Source organism: Lepisma saccharinum, chromosome 5 (assembly GCF_977018435.1).
Source record: "Lepisma saccharinum chromosome 5, izLepSacc3.1, whole genome shotgun sequence".
NCBI lineage: Eukaryota > Metazoa > Arthropoda > Insecta > Zygentoma > Lepismatidae > Lepisma > Lepisma saccharinum.
Window position 1 is genome coordinate 75,570,280 of NC_139233.1, and position 22,521 is coordinate 75,592,800.

The 22,521-nt window shown below is 38.7% G+C and overlaps 1 protein-coding gene across 1 annotated transcript in view; it reads left to right on the forward strand.

Annotated features, from left to right (window-relative positions):
* Nucleotides 1-22,521, forward strand: part of LOC145988398 (cocaine esterase-like) — a 103,874-nt gene that overhangs the window by 75,863 nt on the left and 5,490 nt on the right. Inside the window, exons 5-8 of the mRNA XM_083123281.1 lie at nucleotides 604-794; nucleotides 8,282-8,462; nucleotides 11,538-11,624; nucleotides 15,007-15,110. Of these exons, the coding sequence (XP_082979407.1) occupies nucleotides 604-794; nucleotides 8,282-8,462; nucleotides 11,538-11,624; nucleotides 15,007-15,110 (563 nt within the window). The remainder of the gene's footprint in view (nucleotides 1-603; nucleotides 795-8,281; nucleotides 8,463-11,537; nucleotides 11,625-15,006; nucleotides 15,111-22,521) is intronic.

Consider the following 22,521-nt stretch of genomic DNA (forward strand, 5'->3'; position numbering starts at 1 on the left):
CTTTTTCTTTCCATTCTTTCATTCATCTTCTGTTCTATTGCAATGTTGTAATTGTTATACAATATATGCACAGATTGTATTTGTATTACTTTGATTTGCTTTATTTTCCTTTTTGTGCCACCTTTGGCTAATTTTGCGAAGATGATGATGAGTGATGATATGATGAAATTGATGAATGGACACTCACAAACATCCATGCCCAAGCCGGGATTGGAACCCGGGACCCCTGGCGTCATAGAGCGATGTGCTAACCACTCCGCCACAGGGGCCGGCAGATTGTATTTGGAGATGTAGCTCTGTTATACAGTAGGTAATAAATAAATGAAAATATGTTAATGTTGTACTTTGTAATAAATTTCATAACGATAGCTAATATTCTTTTTGAATTCTTTTGTTTGATGGGAATCGGTAAGGGGATCCCAATATATTATCACGAAATGGGGCTCAGGGAGCAAATGCCCCCTTGCCCTATTTGGTGAATTAATGGGGAGGGTGGAGAATTAACTGATCGTCCTCTGAGAAGACTAAACCAACTACGAATGAATAGTGCTTGCAGCATTAAATTTAATTAAATTCACTAGTCGAAAATTTCTTTCTTTACAGGGTTATTCCATGGAGTCATAGCTATGAGCGGATCGGCCATAGCCTCGTGGGCAGTGGACGATAATCCGCTATCGATGAGTCCTAGCATAGCAACCTTTACAGGATGTTCGCAAGAAAACATACATGAGAGATATGAGTGCTTGCTGAAGAAGCCTGTACGTGCATTCGCCAGAGGTTTTGCGTTAGCAGAGGTAAGAAAGACATTTCGAAGAGTTTGTCTTCCTAAATCCACTTTATGCTCGAATAGGCTAATCGGAATTGGACCTACCGTTTAAAGTGGGATAGGAAGCACAATGCACAATGCCTCCACCGGGGATCGAAAATAGAATTCTTAGATTACGAGGTGACAGCGTTAGCACTACGCTATTGGTGGGGGGGAGGTATAAAACATTTCGTACTGTAAGATAATTTCATGGCAGGTCGGTTCTGTGCCCGAGCATCGGGCTCGGTGGGGGAGTGGTTAGAGCACCGCGCTACAAAGCCAGGTGTTTATCTGTTTGGTTGAAAATTGCAGAGTAAAAGCGAGCAATAGAAATCATGAAAATAAGATATGAAAGGGTTTCTTGAAAGGCTTCGATCTCGCCACCGAAGTTTCGGGTTCGAGTCCCGACCCAACGTAGGCATTGCGCTAGTCCGTTCATCAATTTCATCTATTATCATGTGACGTCTGAAGGATATTTCTTGGGAAGGGAAATAAGACATTTTTTTCAGGGGGTCAAACAACATACACTCCTTCAACTTGATCCTGCAACAATCTTACATTTATTCACATAAATTACTGTGACTGAAATAAAATTATTTGTGTGTAATAGGTTGACATTCATTATCCCCGGCCCCAACTTACCGCCCTCTTCGGACATCTATGTTTATTTTCACTCATCCTCATCTTCGCGATTAGCCAAAAGTGGCATAAAAGCGATGCTCAGCAACAAAAATACCAATAAGTTCATGGCCTTGTTCTATAATAGAATGTGCATCGGCGATTACAGAAAATGTCTACTGTTGCGACAGCACAATTACTGAGACGCACATGGTGGAATCGGAACCCGGAACCATCTGCTATGCACTGATCTGGATGTGTAGAAAGCAAATAAAAAAGGGTATTATTAAGAAGGGGCCCACGAATCAGCGAAACGTATAGAGGTCATCAAAAGAGACAACTTTTCTCAATAACATTTTTGTCGTTAGTGCGTCGTTTCAGAGTTCAAAGAAGCCTTTTTTGCCGACAGAATGCTGACAAGCATACTCTCCCAGGGGAGAGCTGAAAAAAGAATGTTTCATTTTCTATTAACTGAAATGTAGGCTGCAAGACGAAATGCAACAAAACAAATTTTAGGTGCGCAAGAAAAAAACGTTAACCAAAATAAATGCCGAATCACACGGAAGTGGATTTCCACACAGAAAAAAACTGGTTTGTTTGGAATTACCAAAAAAGTTTGGTTGAACCGCTGGTCCTTGTTGCAGCATACAAAAGACCGGAAACGAGGGTAGAGCTTCAAGACCTTCAAACACTACAGTCATTAGGCACCAGAGTACTGAGAGCTGGAGATTTGAACTCCAAACATCCAGAGTGAAATTCTAGGGTCACCAATCGAAACGGGGTACAGCTGTTCAACCACATACCATTTATAAACCTTGCGGTAACAGCACCAAAGGATCCGACACACTACCCCAAAAATGGAGCTAGGCCGGATGTCTTAGACATCACACTACACAAAGGAATCAACTCATCTCACTACCGGATCAACCCGACCGCTGACAAATTGGCAGCAGTACAAAACAACTCTTCACGAAGCAATCCAGCTGCCTCTCCACGTTGCAACCCCGGAAGATATCGACACGGCCGTTGAGGAAATCGGTGCCAAGATCACTTCAGCAATTCGAAACAGTACCACCAAACAAAACCGTCAAGAGCAAGCAAACACAATGGACCTCAAGCTACACATCCTGTTGCACCTAAAGCGATGGATCAGACGCAAATATCAACAGACACGACATCCACAATACAGGCAGCTAGCTTCTCCAGAACTTGAAACGTCGAGTGAGAGGACACCTTCAAAGATCAAGGGAACACCTTTGGGACGAAAAACTGAAGAGCTCCGACAAGCCAAACAACGAATTCTGGAAGCTCACAAGAAATTTCCGCGGACACACCGCCAGCTCAACGACGCCAGTCCTCCACGACCCACAGGGCAATCTTCTATTTCAACCACAAGAACAAGTTGACGCAATCGCAAACAATCTTGAAGAACAGTTTTCTCGTAATACAGAACCATGCGACGAGGAACAAATAGCAAAGGTGGACAACTTCCTGGACACATTCAGAGAGCAGCCGCATGCAGACATACCACACCTAATTACTCCCCGAGCGATTCACACAGTTATACGACGGATGCCAAACAATAAAGCGCCAGGCCCGGACAAAATACCGACAGAAGCCTTGAAGCAAGCCCCAAGGAAACTCCTGATTGTCCTAACCCAAATATATAACGCCATTCTTCTCACTGGCTACTACCCGAGAGCTTGGAAAACCGCCAGAGTATGTTCAATCCTGAAGAAGGGGAAAAGCCCGCTACACCCACAGAACTATCGGCCAATAAGCTTACTGTCTCACGTCAGCAAGGTCTTCGAGCGCCTCCTCCTGTACCGATTACAAGACCACGTACAACACTTTGATCTACTCCCAGACCACCAACTTGGCTTCAGGCAACACCACAGCACGACCACCCAGCTGGTGATGGTGGTCGACCATCTCTCGGTACGCTTCAACTGGAAACACCACATACTAGCCATATTCCTCGACGTACAGAAGGCCTTCGACAAGGTTTGGCTCGAAGGACTCATATACAAGCTACACAGACTTGGTATACCTGACTGTTATGTACGCTTGCTGGACAGCTGCCTCCATCAACGCACCTTCTTCGCATTGGTTCAAGGAGCCATCTCCACCATTAGAACAACCACGGCTGGAGTACCCCAAGGATCCTCCCTCTCCCCGCTGCTGTACGCCCTGTTTACAGCGGATGTACCAACAGCCTTTGGTTGCCTCCCAGCCACTTTCGCAGACGACACCGCATACTTTGCCGCAGCCAAGGATATTCGTGTTTCCTACATCAGAATGCAAGAACGACTGCAACAATACGATCACTGGGCAAAACAATGGAGAGTGCGAGTGAATCCCGACAAGAGCACCGCCATCGTGTTCTCTCGTAGACGCCGTCCGCGCGAATACCATCTCAGACTACAAGGACAACCTGTTCCCAACAAACAAACCACAACATATCTCGGCATGCTGCTAGACAGAGGGCTCTATCTCAGAGACCACGTAGCCAAAATCGTCAACAAAGGAAACAAACGCGTGGGAGCACTTTACCCGATGCTACGATCGCCAGGACTGCGGCTGGAAACCAGTCTTCAACTGTACAAGGCAATCATCCGACCAGCTCTGCTCTACGCCTGCCCTGCCTGGCAACACCTACCCAAGACGACCCTCAGCAGACTCCAAGTTATACAGAACAGGGTCCTACGTATCATCAGCGGACACGGACGGTATACAACAAACGTCCAACTCAACGAAGACCTCGACATTCCACCGCTAGATGACGTGATCAAGCGGACAACCGCCACGTTCTGGGCCAAACTCCAGGAAAACCCAAATCCAACGGCACGAGCCATTGGTACCGCCAACCCACATAGACACACTCATCGTCTACCAAGACCCTGAGCCGACCAGCCAGGACAAGTGAAAAGTGACCACAGCCTAACCGCCACTGCCACCCTCACTTTCCCACCCCAAGCGACAGCTGCAGGAGTGGAATTCAACACCGAAAACATCGCACGCCATTTCAAAAACAATTCAAAGAGGAGGCAAGGTGTCCACAGACGCTGGTACTCCACATCATATTGCGCAAAGCAAGCCATGACTCGTAACTGGTAACTGGTAACTGGCACAGTAAAACAAACACGATCCAAAAACCGTTAGTTCGTCTGAACTTTCTATTCTGAATGTGTATTTTGAGATCAGTTAGTTTCTACAAACTATCTAGCATCCACCCTAGCTAAAATTAGCCACATTATAACAAGTAATTATGAATAAATTATTTAACAAATCGTTTGGTAATTTTGACTAAATTATTTGGTTTTCCTAAACAAATGGACTATATTTTGTTAGATTTACCAAAATAATGTTTGGTTTTGGTAACCAAAAAATTGTTTACGACAAGCAAATAGAACTTGACCAAATCTTTTGGTACTGGTGAACAATTGTTTGGTTGATGCCTATTTAAACAAACGATTTGTTCACCACTACCATTTTTTTGGTTAATCCAAACAAACATTTTTCTCTGTGCAGTAGGCTCTGGACTCCTACCTGGCTGGCTGCTACACTGGTTTTAACGAATAGACTGTATTCTAATTGCAACTGGATTTCTTTGCTATATTCTGTGGAAAAGCCAATCAGAGTGAAAGTTTGGTCATGGATTTTTTTTTTCTGTGGTTGCCGAGTGTTGGTTGTTTTTGTTCGCTGCTCGGTGAAAGAACAAGTAAGGGAGATGATGTGGAGTCATGTGCATTAATATTTAGGAATTTATCCAAAGCAAAGCGATAAGATTTGTACATGACAAATTAAATGTGATTAGCCGATAATGAAAATCTTTATTTTTACCAGTGTATTAAATATTTGTCTTATTTAGTTGAACAAATATTTGTTTATGAATAAATTAATATAAATGCCATGTATGAATAATATTCATATTCATATATTCATTGAATATACATACCCGAGTTGAGTTCATTAAAAAAATATTGATTTTGACTTTTTTTTATTTGATTTAGTTTATTTTACTTCGCGTTTTGTGCCTCTTGGCTAATTTGCGAAGATGGGGATGAGTGATGAAATGATGAAATTGATGAATGGACATTCACAAACAACCAAGCCCGACCGGGATTCGAACCCGGGACCCTTGGCGTCGCAGCGCGATGTGCTAACCACTCGGCCACATGGTCGGGCAAAAAAAATATATATATATTGAGTAAACCTTGATTAACATATTATCTTTCGAGTCAATTTCTAGTCCAAACTTTATTTTAATTCTCATAATTTTCATTTTTAATAATAGCAGTAGCAATTCTCCTACAATGTTCTTCAATTTGCTTGTCTGCTCTGCCCAATGCCTTGTTGGAACAAAAGTATAACGACAAGTACGGTAACAAGTATCGTATGAGGCTAAAACCAGCAGATGAGCCAGTACCCCACAACTAGTCCAAGTCCAATTGAAAAACCCAGCAGGAAATGTAGCCTCGTGTGATTCAGGCATAAGAAGAAAGAAAAACTCTTTTCCCTTGGAGCCTTACCCCCCTTCCCCCGACAGCAATTTCTGATTCCTCTTCTTGACACGCTTGAGTTAAGCGTTTGTTTCTTCCCTTCTGCCTCAGTTTCTACCACTTCTCTCTGGATACGGTATTTACTGTACTTTTCCACCTTTTTCCGTCAGTTTGTCACTTTCGTAGCATATGTGTTCCTTGAAACGCTGATAGATGACGTTTCACGACAGGGTGAAAAGTCACAGGTGCGATCAAATGTTATGTTGGGTTGCAAGCACACAGGCGGCAAAATGGTCCTTTTTTTAACACTCGAGCGCCGAAAAGACACACGAACGACAAAAACAGTACTGGGACAAGTTGTTTGTTTTGTATTCCTGTATACGTGAGTGACTGTGATCCGCGGAGGCTAATTTAATGACACCCTGTATATGCCGTTTGAAATGGTCTCACTAACGATATACAGGGCGATACAAAATTAGTTTTAAGATTTTCATGCCCGAGGCAACAAAATAAAACTGGCCACAGAACTCAGAAGGTAGTTTTGCACTGCCGTACTCCCGTTACGTCTTGGGAGGTTATGACGTCATATTGAAAAATGATGATCTCTTAAGAAAAATCAATGTGCGTACTTTGGTTTTCCGAAACGAATTCCGTTACCAGAGCGTAACGTCCATACAGAAACTAAATGTAAAAAAAAATATCACCCTTTAAACAATGGACGACCTAGTATGTTGGTTAAAACAATTTCAGAAGATTGTTCAGCATAAAAAGAAGCTGGACACAATAGTATTTCGCAAAGAAATATTGATCATCTTATGAGCCAATTGAGAAGCACTTGTCCAAGATTTTTCATTCTTCATCGTTTATTTTATTGGTAATAAAACTCTATGAGTCAACCTTTCGCATTCCGTGGTCAGTTTAATTTTGTTTTCTCTTTGAAAATCACAGCCCATTACCATTTCTGGTAGTTTAAAAGGTATCTAGATATCTTTTGCAGTTTATGCAACGATTCCCATCAGGATTATTAGGCAATCTCTTGGATTACAATCTGATAATGGAAACTTTTCTTCCGTCACGAAGTCATTAGTTTTAGTGTTACAACCTACCTTGTAGAATTACGTTAAGTACTATTTTGAGTTTCTCCACTTTATGCATAGAAAGGCTAATCAGGACTGGACCTAAAGTTTAAACTGGGATTCGAACCACGAACTACTATGTGCCTCCACCGGATATCGAACCCGGGACCCCTTGGTTAGAAGGCAACGATATTATCACTACACCATACTGGAAGCAAGCACTACTTTCTTTACAGAGACTTTAAATATTTAAGGTTAATTTATATTTAAAATCTCAGTTACAGATTTTTCACCTTGAAATTTAAGTTTTAGAGTTTTAATCCTTAATGAATATTAACACTACAATAATGGAAGGACATTTGTGTTTATAGGTTTCATTCTGATGGTACAAATTTCATTTCTTGAGTTCAATTCGAACAAAATTACTATGTGTGATAGTCAGTGATGTGCGTCTATGCGTAAACAACGATTGTCTACATTCTACGTGTAGACAATGTAGACTATGTAAACTATGTAATCTACGTAATCAACGTAGACAACATGGTGCTCGGCGTCCTCCATGCAATAAGTGTTTTAAATATGTTTTTCCGTTCAACCAATTCACTACGTATTAATTGAACTGCAAAATAAACTTGTCGCGACATATCCAAAAAATGCGATGTCCGTAGAATGACAAGATTTGTTTTACTTCTATTTCCACCATTTCACACGTGGAAAAATCTGCTTTAGAGACAGATGCACTTTCCTATGCAGTAATAAGACAAAAACTATTTTTAGCCTTCCCTTTTGTCAGTGTAAAAAATAATGCCAGTTTTTACTATAGCTGTCATTTGTTTCTCTTCCGGTAGTCCCATTTCTCTTTTTCGATAACTTTGATTACGTCGGATGGTCTTAAATTGGTTATAGGCCCAGATTATCGACATGTTTGAAGAAAATAATACTTTCTCTTTCAAAGACTACTGGGATTTCCTTCATCCCTGTTGTTTGCATTGTCTACAGTAGACTATGTAAACTATAAGCCAACGTAATCTTCGTGTAGATTACGCGTAGATAACGCATGTAGACGTAAACTTATAGTCTACGGCACATCACTGGTGATAGTGCATGTTTGAAAGAGACGAGTTAAGCTAAACTCACACTAAGGTGTTTCGAACCGCTCAGCGTCTCTGCATGGGCGACAAATGAAATCTCCCACACGGCTGTTCGAAGCACTTTAAGCAACAACAAGCTTCACAGAAGAAATCATAACTATCCGTAATTAATCATAATTTACACGTAAGTTTAATGCAGTGAAAAAGTCAAAGCTGAGCTTGAGCGGAGTTCTACCTACGCTGCAAAAAGTTGGGAACCCTAGATACCTAGAAAAGGACCCAAGGATAACGCTAGAAGATGACGGTGACTACGCCAGTGTTCCAACACTCACAGGTGTTGTGAAACACGAGGGAATATTCATCACAAAAGGTAAGCCGAACGAAAACATTTTATTATTTTTTTCATTTCTTTTTTTTTACCCCGAACATATTCTTTGGGGGGGGGGGTCGGACATTTTGGTGCTAGGAATTTTTGGTGCCAGGCAATATTGATGGCAGAACTTTTTGGTACTAAGTAATTTTGGTGTCGCACACTATGGTGCCTGGGCATTTTGGTGCTTAATATTTGGTGCCTTTATCCTTGCACACCCTACAAGCACAGATGATGTCGTTTTTTTTTCTAAGTTGTAAAAGTGTAAGAAACATTAGGGTCATTTTCACAAGTCGAAATCCTCACTTTCACGAGAATCGTCATTTTCTCGAGCTAGAAGGAAGAAATTCCAACTACTTTTTTGCCTAAATATGTTTATCAAAACGCTGGAAGTACCGAGCTCTCTATCTGCACGTTGATTGTATGCGGCTGATAAAATAAAGTAGGTGCAACCGCAAACCATCTTGAAGAATTCTTGTTAAGTTGTATGCTGGTGTTAGTCCCAAATACAGGGTGGGGCAGAAAAACTTGATGATTTTTAAAATGATACACAGTAAAGTAAGTAAAAACAGTTTAAGTACGAAAATCCATTATGAATTAGTTTCTTCCCATCATACGAGCTATTAATTAACGAAGATATTTTCTAAGCCATAAGGAAGTAACTCATATTCAGCATTTATAGTCACTGAAAAGTGAAAGTGTGTGCCAGAGATCAGTAAACGTCCAGGCACCATAGTGTGCCAAAATTACCTAGCACCAAAAAGTTCTGGCACCAAAATGTCCCGGCACCAAAATGTCCTAGACTCATATTTATTATAAAAGTAAAATTAATTATTGCCATACGTATAGTGCATAATACTCCAATCCAGTGCACTTTGCTTTTAATATTTACTACCCTTGAACGAATTTGATTATTTAGATATTTTGGTCATGTCCTCAATGACAAAATTTTACCAAAACTTATTTTCTATTCACACCAAATTTCTCTCCTGCGAGATGGCTAAAATTTAATACAAAAGATAGGCTGATCGTGACTGGAACTACAATTTCAAGTGAAATCCGAACCATTACAAACGTGCCTCTCCTGAATCGAACCCAGGACCCCTCCATTGTAAGTGACAACGGTATTTACTTTGTTATCGTAGAGGGTCCTCTATAACTATCAATATACAATCAATCATTAAACAGAGTGAGTCATAACAAAAATAAAAAACCGAATTGCACCCAACCCCTCAAAAGTATAATCATATCAGAAATTAATACTTTATGTGCCGTAAATTTGTACAGTTACAAGATAATCGACTCTTTTCAAGGTACAGTAAATTGTGTACTGAAAACTTATATTGTTTGATACTGTACTGTATTAGATATTTTGTTTCATTAGTAGATTATTTGTTAATCAAACAATTTCTTCCTTAGGTCCTTTATTTACTCTGTCACTACTCACCTCAGTTCAGGTCTAGGGAAGGCATTTTGGGTTTAATGAACTTCGGATATGTTGAACCGATTATATTAGTTCGTAGGGGTTCATTATATGAGTAGTCGACTGTGCTCTTTATGGAAAAAAAGTCACCTGTAATGCAATGTTATATGGTTTCTTTGATCAGGTAAATCATATTTGTAGGACTTTGCGCCGGAAGGAGGCCATTTATGGTGCAGGGTACCCACAAAGTAGCGCGTTTTGTTTTCGGATTTCGGCCGTTTCGATGCTATTAGGGGGGGAGCGAGGGGGTGCAGTTAACCTACAACACTTTTTGCCACTTTTACTCCCCCACTATGTATGTTAAACCTTGTATACCAAGGAAAAGTAAAGTGCACCCCCACCAGTTTGGCCCCTCCCCCCCCCCCCAGTTTTGGAACCCAATCGCAGCCAATGATGCTAACGATGACGAAATCGGCTGCTGTTTATGTGGATATGTTGGCACAAATGAAAATCTGGGATTATGATATACACAGTAGGCCAGGGTGGCCCAAACTACGGCCCCAAGGGCCATTCCATAAAAAGCAACGGTGGCCCCCATGTGACTTGCATTACAGGTGAGTTTCTCCGATAAAACATAAATTGGTCATACTAATATAAATTTCCTACATCATTTTTAGTTTTTCAAATTTCTATACCCTGTCCCATCTATCTCTAGAGCAGACGAACGAAAACAAGTCTCTCCGCAAGTAGTGACGCGAGACGGCTCCACAGGGAACGGTATTGCGTGGAAGGGGGAAAAGGGATTGCTATAACCAGCCTTCACTGCAGCTTGTACTGCTTCGCTCTGCCAACTCGATTTCCTCACCTTCTCTGGAGCGCGGCCTTGCTCCAGAGATAGATGGGACAGGGTATAGCAGTATTGTTGATTCTAGCAAGAAAATTATAAGAACAAGAATTGAAGGGTATTTAGTTATGAGTATTTACATTTAAAAAACTTGAAATCGGTTGTTAAAAAGCCGAAAACCTAGCGATATAAAACCATAAATTCTACCATTTTGAATCTAATATGGCGGCTAGATGACAAAATGAAATACGAGGTTTCTAGACAACTTTGCCAGTGATGCTAACAATGATAAAATTATAAGTGTTAGTTTTGAGATAGAGGCATCTGAAAAGGTTCAAATTTATGAATTATATTTTGGGGGGATGGGGTTAAGGATGGATAACTCAATAAATATTTGAGCAGGAAGTACACCATATAAGCAGCTTTACGATACGCAAATGGCCCATGAACTGGAGAAAGGCCAGACTCTCAAAGCAATTTATTCAGTAGTTACTGCTTGCTAAAGTTTGGGGCGAATTCATAGCAACATTCGTATTTGTTGAGACATTGAAAAAATTACCTTTACTGAAGCAGCCATGGCGCCCTAATCAAACTACTTATGTATCTGAAACTTTGCAGTTTACAGGTATCCATGTGGGATACATATGCACAACATAACCTGTAGAAGTTTCATTAAAATTGAAGAGTGTCGAGCAGGCACCATATCTGAACCACTTGACATGAAATGACCCTAATAAAAGATAAATATAGTAAATGTGCCTCCATAATATTAGAAAGCAAGTTATCACGTACTGTGTTTCTTTTTCAGTACTGAATACAGCGATTTTGAATAGTCGCGCTAAAGATGAAGAATTCCTAAAGTACGAAGTTTTCGACAGAATATTTCAAATACTTGGTAAGTACTCCTTACTTGGGAAAATAATTTGGCTAAACGTGCATTCATGTTAGAATTAAATATTTTCGTGTTGGGGGAAATACCCATTCGCAATACATTTCACATTACAGGATGGAATGTATGTATGTACCTAATACATATGTAGGAAAGTCACTGAAATGTGGAAAGTATATTAAAATGTGTAATATAATGTTTCTCATAGTCTTTGGGCATTTCCTCCATCCCTGTGCTATTCTTTATCTTCCTGGCAGAAAAAATAATTACTTACAAAATTACTTTTGCATATTCTTTTTATTTTAAGCAGTTATTTGTAAATAATGTGCTGAGTGTCCTTTTACTGTCTATGGATCCACTTTTAATGTGGGTAAAGAGATTCTAGTCAGGGTTGCCGGACCCTGTTGCCGAGTGGTTAGCACATCGCGCTGCGACGCCAAGGGTCCCGGGTTCGAATCCCGCTCGAGCTTGGTTGTTTGTGACTGTCCATTCATCAATTTCATCATTTCTTCACTCATCCCCATCTTCGCAAATTAGCCAAGAGGCACAAAACGCGAAGTAAAATAAACTAAATCATTCATTCAATTTTAGTCAGGGTTGGCAAAATTTGTGTTTTTTAAAAAGAAACAAAACAAACATTTTTTTGTTTTAAATGTTTTAAAGAAGAACCGAAAAAACATGTTTTAAACAAATAAACGTTTAAAACACAATGCCAAGAAGACTTATTTTCTAAGAATAATGATTAATAAAGAATCTGTTAATCATCCAAGGATGGACTGTGTTCCTATTATAAAGTAAATGCTTGACTAACTTCTTAAAATACACATTTATGTTAGTCTTAAATAAATCTGGCATGTAGGCTGTTCGAGAAGCTTCAACTAATTCATAGTTGCCAGACCCCACTGAGTCAACGTGGTAGCTACTCTGTTTTTTTTTAATACATTTTATGATTTTATTGTGAATGTAACTAAATATTAACATTAAAAACAATGTGCACATCTTGCAGAATGTTAAGTGAGGAACAAAATAGTTTCATTCATGTAGTATTCAATTTTTAAAATATTTTAAACACCTGTATAAAAACAGCCAAGTGTTTTAAACGTGACCCAAGGGTATTCCTATTCGTCACGATATGTTTCTTTGTTAATTCAATATACACTTTCAGGCACTGACCAGATTTCTATGCACAATAAACAGAATAGCTAACACGCATTGAATGAAAGGCATAGTTACGAAACATGCAAATAACCACAAACTATCAAACACAGACCTGTCAAACATCAAGTATCAAAATGTGTTTTAAACAAGTCTGAAAAAATGTTTAAAACACTTTATTTTAAACGTTTTAAACATTTGTGAAATAAACAAAGCCATATGTTTTAAACGTTTAAAACAAGTTGTTTAAAACAGTTTTGTTTTAGACATGCCAACCCTGATTCTAGTCCTCAGCACATGGGCTAATTTGAAATGTTACAAAATACAGGGTGTCCACAAATGATTGAAGTGGTTTCAAGATGTTACTGTACGTGTATTATTGAACATATCGTGAAGTAACTTTACAGCTTTGTAGAGAAACTGAACAAGTTTTGTAACACATAACAAGGATTCGATATGCCCCCCTTCGTGATTCTGCAAACATAAACTTTATAATCAAGTTCTTCTCAATCGTGATGCAGCATCAATTCTATCAGACTATCAATTCGATCAAAAGCACTGATGATACGAGCCCGCAGTTCTGCTGGATCACTCGATAATGAAGGCACAAACACTAAATCCTTCAAATAACCCCCCACACAAAAAAGTCACACGGAGTTAAGTCAGGGGAGCGTGAGGCAGTGACAGCAGTTGATCATCATTTCCACAATGACCGATCCATCAGTTTGACACTCTGGTGGTTAAGAATTCGTGGACATCATGATGGAACTGGGGCGTCAGAAAGTCACGAATATGCTCAACGGCGCCACGGGGAACAGAAATCCCCCATAACTTGTAATGTGTCACAAAACTTGTTCAGTTTCTCTACAAAAATACAAAGTTACTTCAATAATAGGCTACTTGTACAGTAACATCATGAAACCGCTTCAATCATTTGTAGACAGCCTGTACTTAAAATATTGTTTAAATATAGCACATACGAACAAAAAACATAAAAATGTGTGCATCCAGTACACTAAGTAACTAAATTTTTGCGTTAGACAGAGAGAGAGGAAGGGAGCTCATATTGTGAATGAAAGCGCGCGCTCCTTCAATTTCTTTCTCGCTACACGGTAAATTTTAGTAGCAAGCTTGTCATTATTGGTATCAAATGAAAGACGTAATTTTACACTGTACAACTTTTGTTCGGATAATTTTCCAATATAATCATTCGTTACGAAAATACAGTGTCAAAAAGAAAAAAAATGTAAATATAAAAATATTTTTTTTTTACAGTTTGTCTTAAAATTACTCCAAAATCATTGAGAATGTACAATTATGTACTGTTATTAAGAAGAAGTAAAATAATAAGTGTACTTGTAGAGAAATGTGCCGAAGATTGATAGTCACCATTTCTTGAGAGCTATTTCTTAAAGGTTTATAAATACAAAATATGACAGTACAAGTTACCATTCCCTGTGGCAGACTGAAAAAAATCTCTAAAAAAAATTAAACAGATAAACTAATTGTAGATATACTGGACGTGTTGCCGTATCTGACTATTACTGAACCCAGCAATAAGTATCAATGAACTATGACTATTACAAAACTATGTAGAATCCGTCCTGGGTTCGATACTCGGTGGAGGCACATGGTGGTTCGGATTCCACTTGAAACTGTAGATTCAGTCCCTATTAGCCTTCCTGTGCATAAAGTGACCTTAGAACAAAAATAATTCAATATCAATACGCGACACACACACCCAAAGCATTTATTTTCCTCACTGTTAAAACTACTTCTATCGATGAGGGTATTTATAAATTCTTGTTGGCTAAAGTGATACACTGCTTCTTCTCGCGACATCAAGAAAAGGCATCTAGCATTCACTATGTGTTTAAGGATTACCAGCTTCTACTGCATCGGCACACTAATAACGCCTCCCAGCGAGCTCACCGCCTCAAGAAAAGAGAACAAAACAGAAGTTATACAATGAGAATTAGGATTCATTATGAATTTAGAATAAATGTTTGCCTTTATTTTTTTAATTAATGTTTTTATCTACCCCAATGATTCCCTTACAAATCCAATTTCTGAATGTTAGATAAAAATGCACGACTTAATGTCAACTTTACTAATTATTAAGTGCACATATAAAATTTCAAGCAAAAATTTCGGGATTGATTAAGATGCTTGTATGATTGTACTTTCATCGAACACGTTATTACGTATACACTAAATAACTGTTTTGATTTAGATGTCGATGATTCTTCTGGTGTCTTTGTCGACGCGATAAAAGAGAAGTATTTTCATCCACATGAGCTTGGGAACTTAACAAAAATGTGGCCTGGTCTAATTGATGTAAGTATGTTCTGGTTACCAAGTAATTTCGATTCCATGCACTTCCAAGGGTTGATAACTGTTTAAATAAAATATAGCACTTTGTACTTAGTACTTAAAAACTCACTAGGATTGATGTCATCAAGCATGTTATACTTACTTGGGGTGATTAATAGATATCATTTTCTCGAGATCCTAATCCTTATTCACCAAAGTTGCGTTATTGTATTATTAAATAACGTAATACAACAATAATTATAATTGAGCCACCGAGCTGTGAGAGGTATTATAATTTAATATGTTAGCGAATGAATTATTTCACCAATAGGTTTAAAATGGTTTCAAATGTCAAAATATTACAGAATAACTTAGTTTTTAAAAATTGGTTTTTAAAATATTGAGGTAGGTAAACATTTTTCCTCATGTATATTAAATTGGTAGCACTCCCTGGTCTTGAATATGATGACTGGCCTGTATGCACGTTCTACTGTGGTGAAAGATGGGCTTAGATTTGTTTTATTGTCAAATAGAACCCAGCGTAATGACCGGTTGTGTTCTATTCGTCTTCTAAATTTCATCAAAACTCAACATTACAAGATGAGATGAGGCAATGCACGGTTTGGATTTATGTACACCAAATATAATGAACCAGTAATTTGCAAATCACTTAACAAACTGTTACCACGCTAGTCTAAACTACTTTATATTTTTTCTGTCATTTTTTCCCATTATAATTGGAAGAATTTAACATTGCACATTTGAAGAAACAATAAATAAGGTAAAGTGCCTGAAATCCGTCCCCTGCCCTAAATTCGTCCCTCTCTTTAACTTCCATGGAAAGTGCTGCCTGCCATTTTGCGAGAGCAGCAGGAAAATCTTCAGAACCATTCGGTTGCCTTCTGGCAGTAACGTAGTTGCTTTTCTCTGTTCATTCACGCTTTAATTTTTCAAAAATAGTTTGTCTGAAAGCTTGCTACAGTGTGAAATCAACCTGAAACAGTTATATTAGCGCCTCGCTGTAAGTTTCTCATAATTTAGTGATTGAGATTAGTACTTGAATATTGCGTTCCAGTTGGCACAGCCATGTAGCTGTAGTTCTTTGGTCAGAAGCAGTTGCTATTGTTGTTATAACTGGAGGTTCTCAAATCCGTCCCTACTATCGACTACTATCCGTGACAAAAATATTGAGCCCTCTGTTCACGTGCTTGTAAACTTGTATTCCGTGGGTGGAAAAACGTCAAATATACCTCATTGGAAAGTTTCAAGTGTCTAATTTTTAATAAGGATCATCTGACAATTATTCTTCATTGCATTTTCTTATTATAATGAAAAATTCACTAAAAAGTGTAGTTTTTTCTTCCATTTTCCAAGAACGGGGAACTTAACATCATACAGTTCATAATCAACTATTGATATAAAATTGAGATTTTTTGTACTTAAAGACTGATTATTTTTGCACCTTTGTGGTGAAAGTCAAATGAAGATCTTCATTAGATTCTTCAAAAATTGAAATTTTAGGCAAACGTGCAATCTTAAAATGCATAATTGCAAATTCAATGAGTAGAAAACCGTTTATATGACATATTTGATCCAAATCCAGAAGTTTAACGTGTGTATCTCAAGTATGACCACAGATATAAATTATTATTGACTACTCCTAATATGGAAATCGCGCGGATGACGTATGGCGAGATGCGGCCAATCTCAGACTCCGCGGGCTGCAGGTGACTTGCACAACGTTTCCGCCTCGCTACACGGCCTGCGGGAATATTCGAAGGGCGTTCCGTTCGTCCGATCCAAAACACTGTAGCAGTGTTAAATAATGAATAAACAATTTGGCATATTATAAATGATATACATTTTCTTTGCATACTTTAGTTTTGCTACCTCCATTTGGTGCAAGATGCATGAATCTTAATCTTAAACCTCAGCTAGAATATCTACAGGGTAGGGTTCTTTGTAGACAACGAAACCAGACAGGATGCCTTCCAATGGAGAAGTTTTAACGAATATATTATATAAAGAAGGATACATTGAAATAGAATATTTACATGATGAACTACTTTTCTCTATAATTCTCATCTACAGTCAACTTTTATCTCAATATGTTTTTTATTATTTCTTTTCTTCAATTTGTATATTCTTCTATCTGGACTTCCTTCTTAATGGACAGATCTGGATCTGGACTTCCTTCTGAATTTCCTACGTTAGCATCCTTCTTAATGGACAGATCTGGATCTGGACTTCCTTCTTAATGGACGGTCTTGATCTAGACTTCCTTCTTAACGGACATCTGGATCTGGACTTCCTTCTATTTCAGCTTTTACACGATTTATGAATTCACATATCCTTTTTCCAAATTTTTCCCTTAAGCTTTGGGAAATATACTAATCTCCTCCCTTGCGGCTGCGATTGGAACGCGCCAACACTAACTGGGTACAACAGAGTGTATACTTGGTGCCAAACGACTGACACGCGCATCCAAGTAGGTGCTACGGTTGAAACGCGAAACCAAAAGTGCTGTGGTGCGTCAATTGGAACGCGCCGCCACTGATGTAAACAAAATTTCCGCTATGGGAATGGTAAATCAATCAGACATTTGAAATATCTGTTCAAAGACACTAACTTGTATCAGTACTTTGACTTCTTTAATTTTCGTATTAACTTACATATGATCACTGATTTGATTTATCGAATATATACATTAATTTATTTCTTTTATATTTATTCTTTATCTTCTTATAATATATTCTATTGCTTTTCATCTTTCCAATTTGCTTTGTTCTTATTTATAAAGTTATTCACATATATTATGTTAATTCTTAATCTTGCACGCCTGGTGCTGCCATCTTTGTTCCGCTTTAGCAAACTATTTACATTATTTGGTCCTATTGGTTACGTAACAGTTTTTGTTACATTTTCTAGCATTTTTCCAATCTTTATACGAACGTCATTTTCTCCGTATCTGTATCATTTTATGTCGCTCATTTCAACAGAGTAAGTGCAACGAAAAGCACGATATGATGAAGGCGATAAAAGATCTTAACAAATGTTCGAACCCGTGACTTCTGGCTTCGCAGTCTCCTCTGTTTATAAAGAATAACGTGCCTGCGATGTATAGCAACTTCATAACAAAGGAAAACAGGAAAGAAAAGTGCATGTAAGGGATCGTATGTATGTGTGCGAGTTCAGGCAATAATTCATGGTAGGAACACAAGAGTGATAAAAGAAAATTTGCATTCGTCAATTACAGTATCTGAACAATGCTTCCCTGTGCACAACAATTCGCTCTGTAACCAAAACTTTCGGCTTACTTTCCATGTCAAAGCTGCTGGCTGAACGCAGAGTTTTGACACCGGCGGCGTGTGGCAACAAAGCGCAGTTCGTCATAGCAACGAGAAGGAAAACGCGCGAGCCCGTTGCCAAGAAAACAATTCTGTCTGTCGTTTTCAATTCGCAGAATATGAAAAGATAAGGCATGGAAATTTGATTCTTATTCCATGCTCATCATTTGGATATGCTTTGCATCGCCATTGGGCTAACCGTTACCGAGATTGCAGCACTGTTATTAAACATTAATTGTGGCTGTTCAACAAATGATAGCAACATTATATATGGCTGAGATATTTTCACATAAACCAGTTTCAATCACAAGAAATGGCATGTGTAGCTTCTGGTTTACAAGAAGCTACACACAATTGAATTCGACTTACATAAAAAGAACACGCCAAAAAACTACACTTTTACGAACATTTTTGTTTGAATAGAGAACAGGCAGAGCTAAAATCAATTTGTCTTGCTTATGTCTAAAAGCAGACACTTCTGGCTTTCCAATTAGATATATTTGACTTATTTCCTCCTGCGGAGTACAATTTTACAAGCACGTAAACAGAGGGCTCAATACTTTTGTCACGGATAGTAGTTTCGATTGATGTATGATCACTTGTCGGAAAGAAAATTAATGCTAATTAATAAAAAGTATATATATTAAACATTAAGGTCTATGAAGAAGATGGCGCCAGCGGGGGGTTCAAGGGGGCACGTGCCTTCCTCCTCACTCAGACAAGCTACAGCCTTTGGATATAGCATTTATGTTTCCTCTGATAACTATACGCAAAGGCTAAGAGCAATGGTTGGCCTCTAACCCAAAGAGAATTGTGAGGAAACTACAAGTATCCAGTTTGTTCTGTGAAGCGTACCTTCGTGCTGGTACTCTTGAAACTGCAGTGAATGGATTTTGGAAAACTGGAATTCATCCGTTTGATCCCGATGTCTTTTAAGAGCATGACTTCATAGCCAGACAACTTGAAGAGCCAGAGGTACCTGACAATGGAGGGAATGATGACAACCAGAATGCTCCAGCTTCACCTCAAGTTGTCAGTCCAAGGGACATCCAGGAAGTTCCAGTGATCCAGCCTTCCACATCTTCTAGAGCCGGGACCTCATTCTTGGTAACAGGAAGTCCGCATAAGATGTCACTAAAAGCCTCTATGGAAAAGAAACAAATGGCGGAAGGGCGTCAGAAGAAACAATCCCAATCAAAGGCCAAGAAACGTCTCATCATTGAAGATAAAGATCAGCTTGGAACATCATCGACAAAACCTCCCAAAAAGAAAACATGGAAGTATGACTCAAGTTCAACCGACTCTGAGGATGAAACACAAGTTCCACTGGTGTCTACCGATGACGAGGATAGTTCAAGCGATGAAGATGCGTCATGTCCTATTTTTGGAAAGCGTTTTTCCCAAGACAAGCGAGGAGAGATATGGGCAAAATGTTCGAAATGTTTCCAGTGGTGCCACGAGATGTGTTCACCTTCAACAAAAGTCAAAAACTTTGTTTGCGATTTTTGTCTGTATGGTAAAAAGATGTAACTTAAGTATAAAAATGTGTAAACATGTTTTCATCTCAATAAATTTATTACAAGAGATATTAACACTTTTTTACTCAACTTTCCCATAAAAATAAATTAGTAGATAATAACTGGAAAGGGGGGACAGAATTAGGACTCCTTTTTTGAAAAATCAAAATTTGCGTTCTTTTGATTATTATTATTTTTAATAATTTTTGTTAAGAAACATTTATTTATTAGAATCACACCAGCAGCACTAGTAGGCATGGAGTTGAGTTGCTTCAATCAGTTGTATTATTTTTAACTTTAAACAAATTTTCAGAATTGAGGATTTGGCTTAGGGGGAACGTATTTGGGCACTGTACCTTAAATGAAAAATTAATTTGAGCAGAAATATTATTCAAGCATTATGTACGTACAAAAACACACAAATGAGATCCATAAGACCTTAGTGTCGTGTGGTTACCATCTGGTGATTTATGTGGTTGGCTATGTAAGTAGTAAATATTTTCTTGTATGTACATGTAAGAAAATGTTTAGCTCATCTAGAAGGTTGAACATATGGATATTTGATTCTGTAATACCAATATTGATAGTTCACAGGTAAATATAAAATAAATTTCATGATCATGAGTGTACGTTTTTCAATTTTCAATATGATAACTATCCTTGTTATCAAGGACATTTAGAAAACATGAGAACAAATTTGTTCTTGGAAATACCACCGAAACTCTTTTTATGTACAATATATGTACATTTTCCACAATACTTTTACTAATCAGTTACAAGGCATGTTCAATAGACGAGTGATTCAAAAGTCTGGAACCACCCACACATAATATCTACAGATATTATTGGGCATGCATGTAACCATATGTAATATCTAGGATACCAAGTGCTGCATCTTTGATGCATGTTGCACACCCCGCCCGCCATCTTGGAGCCGCCATATTGTATTCAACTTAAAATTTTAAAATGGGGATATGGGCATGCGACATATCAGAATCATGTGAAATTTTATGCCATATCGAAAGGTGGAATCCATTTTAAGATATCTTTAATATTTTTCAATTTGTTCAGTATTAACGATAAAGAATGATGTTGTTAATTGCATGGCTTTCATTCCCTATAATTATCAAAGAAGAGCACATGGATTATATTGTGGTGGATTGAACGAAAGGGAAGTTCTAGATAACTTCAACCGCAGACACCCTGAGAAGCGACCAATTATTCATAGTGAAGTGGTGCTAGTGGAATTGATTCATACAGGAAGTGTGTTGACAAAGCACATGTGGTTGCCCCAAAACAGCAACCATGGATTTAGCAGCCCTCAAATGAAGCTGGTGGTTTCCCCGACTTCTTCTTCCAGCAGGATGGTACGCCCCATCGTTACGCTGCACCTGAGTCAGCAATTTCCTAGTCATCGGATTGAGCGGTGGGGCCAGTTGGGTGACCACCCTACCCACAGAATTTAACTCCGTTATACATCTTTTTTGGGCGTCAGGGTATGTGAAATCTCAGGTTTATTCAACTCCGGTTAGCTATGTGTGGCAGTTGCAGGAACGCATTATGCTCATCCGGGAGCGACGTTTGCCGAGGCGTGTAGCTCAAAACGGACACATATTGAGCACATTCTGTCAGGTGCTGTTCGTACCTGATCCAAGAACTTTAATATGACTCAAGATATGTTGAAATGGATTTCACATGAATGTCCAATAATATCTGTAGAAATTATATGGGTGGTTCCGCACTTTTGAATCGCCCTGTGTAACCAGAATTTTGAATAAAATCGCCGGTAATATGCCCATGAAAACTAAAAATTTTGTTATTGAGATTCCTGTATTAACGGTTGAAACCCCGCCGCACATAAAAGGGAATCCCTGTGTTAACGGAGGAAACCTCGTAGTATATATAGCACATTCATCGTGTGAGCGAAACTGGAGGTGCCATCAATGATCAGTCACTGCGGAATGATGGCGTTGAACAGGCTGACTTACACATGGAAGTTATCCCACACCGTCCTTACTCTCCGGACTTAGTTCCTAGGTATTGTTGTGAGGCTCTTTTGGGAAACCCTTCACATCTAATGAAGTTCAGCAGGCGACACACTCTTGGTTGACACAACAATCAAAATATTTTTTTTTCAAGGTCGTGGACTCACTGGTGGCACATTGACAGAATGCATCAACAGACAAAAGGACTACATTGAAAAATAGCATCAACGATGCAACGACGTTCAACTTAGAGTAACGATATTGCAAAATTCTGGCTATATATTGAACACGCTTCGTACAACTGCCTTCAAGAGGTAGTTTCTCAATTGAAATAATCTTACATGAAAATCACACGCATCAAACGTAGGAAATAGAGTTTAATTAAGGGAGAATTCACACCGATGAGACACGCGACATGCGACACTGTGCCTATGCGCAGTGAATGCTTCATTGCAACGAGCTATATTTAGGCTCAGGAAGATATCCCAGCGGGGATCATATTTGAATCTCTAATTTGCTGATATAATAAAGTATCGATATGCACAATGTTTTAACAATGTTTTAAGACTTAAACGCAATGTTCTTT